The following is a 9,216-nucleotide window of genomic DNA, read 5'->3' as shown; positions in this document are numbered from 1 at the left end:
ACTTGGCAGAATTTGTAGGATGATACTCGGACAGATATGAAGCATCACTTTCCTATTTGCATGGGAGATATTCTCCATTAAGAATCTTGATAGGTTTTGCTCCAGTACACTTGAGGTGTTTGATTTATTAGGATAAGGACACACGGAAGCAGAAAGAAGGCAGGAAAAAAGAGTGATTTGCTAGTAACTGAAGTGAGGGTGAAAATTTAGGGATATTTATGAACAAGAAGATTAAGACGAAAATCTCATGCACAAATTGAAATCCTCAAGAAAACAGATGTCAGGCCAATAAACTCAAAGTCAATGAATTAAAGAGTGCAGCTGGAAGACTTCTACTTATTTGTGGTCCATTTTATTTTAGGTAATATCATGTTCAGTTCATATGGAACTTGCAGTGCCCCATGCTTTAGTCCTTTATTTCATGTGTCAAGGAGAAAGTTAATATTTTCCCTCAAATCACTCCTAAATATGGAAAATAATAATAATAAGATATGCTCCTTGTGTGCCCTATAATAATCTAAATAAGGCGTTGGTATGCAGGTATAACTTATAATTAAATAATTGCTTTCGGACCGAATGCTTTCATCATATTAATCCATCTAGACTAAGTTTCAATCCTATTTAAACTCTTCATGCAAATTAATCTTCAGATTTATTGTTTGTAACCAAACCATAGGAAAACCTTCTATGAAGGCTTTCTGTGCAAAATGAAAGATTGCTTCTGGCCAATAAGAGCTAAACTGAATTATGTCAAGCTGGTGGGGTGGGGGTGACTCTTCACCCCTCCTGACCCCTCAACGGACAAAAGTGACCTCTATGACAGTTTGAAATGCAGTACAGCAGACCCTGAGTTGGTTACTCAACTCTTGTGAGTTATTTGAGCAGAACAGTTGTGTTGTCATGCATGAGCTGAGGCAATGTCAGGGTGTTAACCCTGATTAGAAGGTTTCAGTCATTGGACATAAGCAATACTTTATAGATGGGGAGTTTTGGACAGCAGGATGTAGTGATAAATGATCTCTTACAGTAGTCAGGAGGGTGATTTCACAACTCATCGATGGGCATGTCTGTTAACACCCTCTGATAGATATAAAATCTTATCAGTTCCAGTGATGATCAAACAGAAGGAATCTTCAGTCCAAGAGGGAACATCTCCACAGGTATTGTCACCTGATTTATTGGGTTAGGTTACCTGCTCCTAGGACCAACTATCCATAGGGCAGAGGCCCTTTCATTTTCTGTCAAAGAGTCATTGATGTTTTGGTACTTTGGGACTAGATGATAGCAACTAGATTTCCTTTTAAGAAAATTACTTTGGAGAAGCCCTTGCATTTACTGGTTTAACTATATTTAGCTTGCTTTTCTATTTAGCACTTTTTAAAAACATTTGTCGGGCTTGTTTGTATTTGTTCTGATTCCATTTTTCTTTCTTACAGTTCAATAGTTTTTTTTCCCATTAAAGCAGGGATGCAACTTATTAAAACCATCAGGATGCTATACATGTCTCCTAAATTCCTATACGTCTCTATCTTGATCACCGATAGCTACCTTCTGTTCCCTAATCAGTGGAACGACTTGTCACCAGAAGTTGTGGATGCTCCAACACCGGATACATTACATTGCATTTGAGAAAATCAACCAATCAATGTTATTCAGAATGTCTTTGATATTTTCCATCTTTTGTTTGCCAGGATTTTTAATTTAAACTATTCCCTTCTTCTGAAGATCCTAGAGAAATCTGAAGAAGTAGAACGGTTGGGGAGATGGCAAGTCATCCTCGTAAGAAGACTTGGGATGAAGAAATAGCAGATCTATTTCATGATACTGCAGGAGGTGAGAAAGATGTTGTTCTCTTCATTTGCTGCTTTGGAATCATTGCCCCAGTCATGCACGTATCCTTAATTATTTGGCCGTTGTAAAAATGAGCTTCATTTTTTCAATCCTACAAAAATACAATCTTCAGTTTTTTAAAGTCAAAACTTTCTTAGTGCTACTCTCTGGAGGAAGCTACCCTATACCAGAACAAATGCAATGTGTTGTGTACATAGCAATAGAGCTGTCCAGCAAATGTTCATCTTATTCATCAGCTGATATATTAAGTAGATGCTCCATGGATTATAGCACTTGTGTACTCTGATCTTATTTTGCAGAAAGTTAATTTTAGACATGAGAATGGCCATATATTAAGTTGTCACTTTTCTGTGCTTTACAAAGTCTTCTATATCTTCCATTGACACCGCAAATTTGGTTTCTAACACCCCCCTCTCTCGCACATACACACACATACACCTCTCCATTAAAAGAAATTGTTTTAAAGCTTTCATTGATGGTGATCTTCTTAAAACTCCAATTACAGCACAAGGTTGCCCAGATCTACTACAGTGCCTCTCTCAAAAGACATTAATTGCATATAATCCTGTTTTTTCCTTTCAAAACTGAATTGCAGCATTTTGCTGGTTTATGATTGAATCAAATCCAGATTTGATTGGCTGATTGACTGAATATCAGCAAGGTGAACACAAAAGGAGAGGGAGGGAAGGAGAGAGAAATAAAAGGGAAAGAGGACAATGTGGAAGAAGAAAGATAGGAAAAAGGAAGAAGCAAGAACAGATTGTATTATCTCAGTTGCTTTCATGTTAACATTCCATAAGGCTATATCCAAGGATTCTCCCCTGCCTCTTGATATGATATCCACCAAGACCGAACAGCTTTCGAGAGACACTGGTAGATCTGTGCAAACCACTTGAAGGAGGGGCAAATTATTTGTAATTCATTTTTCAGTGACATATATATCACTCTAATCTTCTCTGATTGTTGCTTCTTTAGAATTTTCTCTTTGTTTGCACATATAATAAGTATTTAATGCATATCCCTATTCCTTCCATAAATCCAGAACCAACCGTATATACAGAACCCAGTCCACGATTGTATAAATTATGGGATATTAATCAGAAATACTTATTTTTGGTGAAGAACGTGTTAGTGGCAGATGTGAAATTGTCTGGTTTATCAGGTACAAACTAAACTTTTTATTTTGTGCTTGAAAATTGCAGCCCTTCTCTTGGTCAAAATTATTGATGGGATACTTTGAGTGATGAAAAGCTGATGGCAGATATATCACTGTGGCTGATGGTCACATTTAACACTATTATTTATTTGTTTGTTTGCTTGTTTGTTTATTTATTTAGAAAATTTATATAGCCTCCTACTCGCTTGCAGTGAGTCCAGGCAGCTGGCGAACAATAAAAACACAGTATAGAAAAAGAAAATAAAAAACAATAAAAATAAAAAACAATAACCCCCTTATATTTTTCCCAGGGGCCTTTTGCTTTTTAAATCATATTGTTAGCCAGATACCAATGATTCCTCATCCCAAACATCTCCATCAACAGGAAAAAAAACCTTTTCCATTCTTTCTTAACTCCTTGATCTTGTTTCTTGTTTTTCATTCTTTCCAGAGGAGTTACTGGTCGTGCTTCCTAATAGATCTCTAGATAAACCACGACAACCCCTATTTATGGGCCCTGAAAAGAAGAAGAGCTGCTTGTCTTGTGTAAAGTCTGGGAATGGTCAATATCAGCTAGAGTTACAAGTGAGTGTTTGACTTGCATTACAAACATATTTTGCTTTCTCTAGAAAAATTGTCCTTTTTATTTATCCTTTTATTCTCAGTGATATATTCCTTATTGCAGTGATGGCGAACCTTTTAAAGACCAAGTGCCCAAACTGCAACCCAAAACCCACTTATGCATCGTCGTGTGCAGGGTGGGCGTGGCCCATTGGGTGGATGTGGCCCATTGGGTGGGCGTGGCTACAGTGGTAATCGCAGACTGGGTGGGACTAAAAAGTTCAATCAATCAATTCCAACTTTGTGAGATCTTTTTTTTCCTCCGCGAGAAGTTGAAATTGACTGAACCTTTTTTTTTTTTTGCACATGGCAGCGGAGGCCTAAAGCAAAAAGGTTTTATAAAATCCAGCTGAAGGCTTAGGACTGGGGTGACGGCACACGTGCCCACAGAGAGGGCTCTGTATGCCACCTGTGGCATGCGTGCCATAGGTTCGCCACCACGGCCTTATTGTATATAAGTAGCTGATGGCTACTTATGTAACCTGCTTGGATTGGACACTTAGACATTAAATAAACTTGATCGGCTGACTTGTGTTAATTTATAAAATTTTCTGTAAAAAGGGAAAATGTGAATTCCATCTCGATAGACCGTAGAAATCCTCTAAGGGGCTGCTAATGATGGTTTATGCAACTTTCAACCAGGTTGTCCTAGTGTTCCTACGTCACTTCTTTCCCATGGTCTCTCCCTTTTTTTCCCTAGGAGAAAGATATTAAGGATCTTTATTTGGATCCAAAAAACGCCAAAGCTTTCACTTTTTATAGTAAGACTGATGGCAACGCTGATACCTGCTCGTTTGAATCTGCAGAGTTCCCGGGTTGGTTCCTCAGCACTTCTTCAGAAGCAAAAAAGCCTCTTGGTTTGAGTCAAAAAGGAGGACCTCATAATGTCCTGTTTTATTTTGAAAGAAAAAGAAAACCATGAGCCAGAAATACTCTTCTGCATCTATTTTTATAATAGACCTTGGATATACAAATTGGAATGGAGCCAGAATGCACAATTAGGCCAATGATTAGACTTAGATAGTATTCTTCGTACAATCAAAAAGCTTTGGGAGAACTATGTCATATTTTGGGGGAAGGTACAATATAGGTTCATGGATGATATGGACTTGATTGTATGGTCTTTATTTCTGTAGAACAATATTGTTAACATCCAGCTCGCGGATCCAAATAAAAATCCAGGTTGATTCCGTTTCCCAAACTCTCCAGAACCATCTGCTTCGTTGTTTAAGAAGACCAACTCGTGTTCTACACTGGATGGAAGATTCGCAGAGGACCCAGACTTTCACAGTGGGAAAGGGTGCTGAATATAGTGTATAATGAGAGAAATTTTGCAATATTCAGATATTGCAAATAGGTCGTTAGGAAGCTTAATTTAGTTTAATCGGAGAGCCAACTCCAAAATACAGATGCTGCAGTACAAAGAGAGAGGAAGGTTAATCTGCTCCATGCTCTGGTCAAATCCTGAAAAATGTATTCAGTAGGACTCCCATTGAGTTTTTCCTTGATGCACTCCTGATGAAAAAGTCTCCATCTTCATCACCGTCACCATCATTATCATTAAACTACCTCCTAGTTATTCTTCCATTATAGCATGATGAAATGGAGGGCATTTCTCCACTTTCTCCTTGGCCCATTGCTGAGAGGGTGAGTGCAAGAACAGATGGTATCTTTTTCCTCCCTCGCCCAACCATTGCAAACGCATCCCATGCCAGCGTTTTCCAATTCAAAACTGCTGCTTGCTGGCCTGAACTGCCTTCAATCCTTATGGGCTGATGGTCTCCAGGCCTTTGATCTTGTCTGGCAGCAGCCACAACCTCTGATTGACTGCAGGGTCTGCACTCACTCTCCCGGTATTAGACGGTTCCTGTCCTGTGCAGCCATTTTATCCTGCGACACTCTCTGCTGGGTGGCAGCTGCTATTTTATGTTATAGCAATTTTGCAGTTGATCCACCTATGGCCTATTAAATCAGTGACCCTTACTGATGATGTATCCCCTTTCTGTTGCCGACCAAGATGGATAAAGCATGCTCCCTATTGCTTCCTTGCCTATCCATAGTCCTGTAAAGATTTCTTCCCCTTTATGTCTTGTCTTGTCTTGTCTTGTCTTGTCTTGTCTTGTCTTGTCTTGTCTCATCTCGTCCTATCCTATCCTATCCTATCCCATCCCATCCCATCCCATCCCATCCCATCCCATCCCATCCCACCCTATTAATTTTCCCTGCTATAGACAACAGAGGATTTCCTGTTCCTTTGATGATAGCATCAGAACAACAATTGTATCAGAAAGGGAGAGAAAGGATCCGTGTTAAAGGAAAAGATAACAGTGCAAAAAGAGAAACCTCCCCAGGCCTCCCTAAAACATATGAATGAAAATCACAATTGTATCCCTTACGTTTGATAGAAGAAAATATATTTTACACATCGCACATACCGGAAGCTACTCTGCTGCTGTTATTTTAAACGCAGGCTTCATTCAAACCATTCAAGCAGAAGAGCACCATCTCAGGCCCTTGGGGTGTGCGCCACAACAATTTCAGTGCAACTCCAGGAAACCTCAAAAACTTTGCTACCAAACTGCAATACAGTGGAGCAATTAGGAAACACATAGCTGGAAAGCGCCATACTTCCTTCCTCGTAATCGGGATTGTAATCATTTAATTCAAAGAAGAAGAATCAAAGAGATTTGGTGTTGAGTATGTATTATGAAGAAATGTTACATAAGAATTAAAATAAGAAATAAGAGAGAATAAATGTGTAAAGGTTAAAAGTGGAGAATGTGTGTATAATAATGTATGAAGGAAGAAAAATGCAAATAAGAAACAATGGGGCAACAAGGACAAATACTCCAAAGAAGAATAAGGAAGGGAAATGTAAATAATAGATTACTGTTACGAAATTGCTGTTAAAATATATACTGTGTATATATGTGTGTTATGTTTTGTTTTGTTTTGTTGGTTTAAATAATAAAAATTAAAAAAAAAAAAAGAATTCTGGCAAGGGCCCTAGTTTCAGATGAGACACTTATAATGACATCCCTGAAACTCTCCTGAAGATGTTACCTGGCCTGGTAATGAAATGTTCAGGAACCAACCCACGAGCTCGGAGAATGAACCTTCACCCTCATCCTTATATGTTTCATGGACCTAGAATGAGGCAATTTAGGGCAGCTAAACTCTCACCAATCTCCGTATTCTCTTTCAGTGCAGAAGGGAGGTGTCAAGTCTCTTGTGAAGGCTTCTTCTGTTCCCTGTCATCAGAACTGCCGCACCTTTGCTTAGTAAGAGAAATAACTCCCACGGAGACTAATCATATTAACCATATTTCATTTGTGTTAACTTTATAATAAATGAGAAGGTACAGTACTTTATTCAGGTTTTATGCTCACTTCCTACTATTTTTGCCTATGTGCGTGACCACCTCCTGCATTTTTCAGAGCTGAGTTTTTCTTAACGTCAAATAAAGACCATTGAGACACCCATTACATAAGCTTCAGTTTCGTAATGGTGAATGACAACTTGGCAACTCCTCAGTGTTGGAAAAATAAACAAACCTGTGATAATGTCATCCAGAAAAGAACTGACAGAGCCTCATTCTTTCCAGATGAAGCCTTACTCAAGGGGAAGAATCCGTGACTTACTCACAGATGTCTTCAGCTTTTATTTTATTCTAGTTTCGTTTTTTTGTGGGAATCCCTAAGAAATGCAAGAGATGTGGTGTTCAAACTTGTTGCTACATCCTAAGACTTGATTGGTTCATTGCAAGCTGTTACTGGTGTGAGATGGAGAGAAGATAACAGGCAGGAAACCAACCAATGATAAAATTTCACGAAAACATGTCTTAATCAAGAATTCCTCCACCGCTACAAAACATACCATCTTCTGAGAGGAGATGACAGGAAATGAGTCTTCCAACCAAGGCAAAGAACAGAGGTACTGTTTCCTGATGTATCTTTGTAGACTTGTTGCAGAAGAATTATTTTCTTCCAGGGCCAGATTACTGAGATGATATCTGGGTTTAGTTCTATTTGTAGTTGATTTCTTCCTGTATCTTGCTGGTGGTATATGGAGCATTAAAACAGCCATTTACACCTGCGACTTTGTTCTCCAGGTTGAAGGGTAATCTTACCAGGAAAGAAACAGGCGAGTTTTTATCCACGAAGGAATCTAAATTTTTAAATAAATCCCATTTTCCATTCCTTGGGGAAATGGGATTTATTTAAGACTGGTGTGAATTTCATGGAAGAGAAAACTACTCAAGAAACTGTACAGCAGGGGTGTCAAACTCGTGTCGTGACGTATCGTGACTTTTTTTCCATTGCCAGCAATGGGATGGGTGTGGTTTCACTATGATGCATCCGGCCCGCGGGCCGGCAGTTTGACACCCCTGCTGTACAATATTCCCTTCCATGTAATTTTTTTTTAAATCAACTTTCTTTCCCTTTCATCATGCAATAACAGCACTTCGGGAGTCAGAATTTGATTCAAAAATTTGAATTTTTAAAAATCTTTAAGTAAATGTATTAATTAAAATGTATGCTTCAATTTTTTTGTAATTTTAATTTCATATTAGGATGTCTTTCAAAATACAACCTTTCTTTCTTCTGCCAATCTGCCTCTTAAGTGTGATCTTTCTGTGTCCTTGTCACCGGTCCTTATAGCAAGAGCTATTTAAGCATCAGAAATTAAGAATAATTGAACATGCTGATGAAGCACTAGCCAGTCATATCAAATGGAAAAAATGTTTCGGTCCCTTTTCCTGGAAAATACTTCTGGTTAACAGGCTTTTAAAATTGCATGCTGTACCTGTTGTGGTGGTATCTGACCAAATAATAAGTGGAAGATCTAATAAATAAACAAATTAAGGTGGGAAAACATTTGGCAAGTGGATATTGTTCTATGTTGTCTCTGAGGCAATGTCCACATTTTGAGTGAAGATGACTTACAATGGAAAGAAACTTCTCCATTTTGGCTTGCTACAGGCACAAGAGACCTGTACATGATTAAAACTCCCAGAGCATGTAACCGAGCTGCAAATTTTGCTGACTCATAGTGAAGAGGTGATGATCTCACCTCAAAGATTTTGAATTTACCACGTTCCTTGACTGTTTCTTTGGGTGGACATTGAAGCTCATTTGGTCCTTAGGCAACCAAGTCAAGAAAAAAAAGTCAAACAGCAGACAAAGTAAGAAGCCAATCAAAAAGTCTAAAGGAGAAAAGGCGACTTTTTAAATTAACTATTTTAACACATTTTTTAAAAGTTAACAATAAAAAAATAAACTGTTATTTGGAGTGTGTTTGATGCTTTCAGTTTTCATTTTGCCAAGAAGCAAAGCTAAAGCAATCCTTTCTTTTTTCCAAGCAGCTCTTTCCACGTCCATCTTTGTTGAGAACAAAACAATAACACAACCTGAAGATCAAGGAAACTTAAAGAAATTTAAAACAGTTTGAAAAGAGAAGAGGCATGGCAAATAAATTATATAAGATATCATGGGAGAAGCAAATGGAAGATTTATTCAATGCATTCAGGCCAACACCAGGTGATTTTTTTTTTTCATTTCTGTTGTCCTTGAGATATTTCCAAACCA

General features: G+C 38.2%; 1 protein-coding gene across 1 annotated transcript; it reads left to right on the top strand.

The window, feature by feature from the left end:
• The first annotated feature begins 1,763 nt into the window (after positions 1-1,763).
• LOC107299696 (interleukin-1 family member 10-like) lies at positions 1,764-4,550 on the top strand. The gene is made up of 4 exons (XM_015829040.1): positions 1,764-1,833; positions 2,894-3,013; positions 3,459-3,592; positions 4,329-4,550. Exons 1-4 carry the CDS (start codon positions 1,764-1,766, stop codon positions 4,548-4,550), a joined length of 546 nt encoding a protein of 181 aa, XP_015684526.1.
• The last annotated feature ends 4,666 nt before the right edge of the window (positions 4,551-9,216 follow it).

Source organism: Protobothrops mucrosquamatus, unplaced genomic scaffold (assembly GCF_001527695.2).
Source record: "Protobothrops mucrosquamatus isolate PMUCROS unplaced genomic scaffold, P.Mucros_1.0 scaffold5298, whole genome shotgun sequence".
Lineage (NCBI taxonomy): Eukaryota > Metazoa > Chordata > Lepidosauria > Squamata > Viperidae > Protobothrops > Protobothrops mucrosquamatus.
Note: the sequence above shows the minus strand (reverse complement) of the source record. Positions and strands in the feature narration are given on the sequence as shown.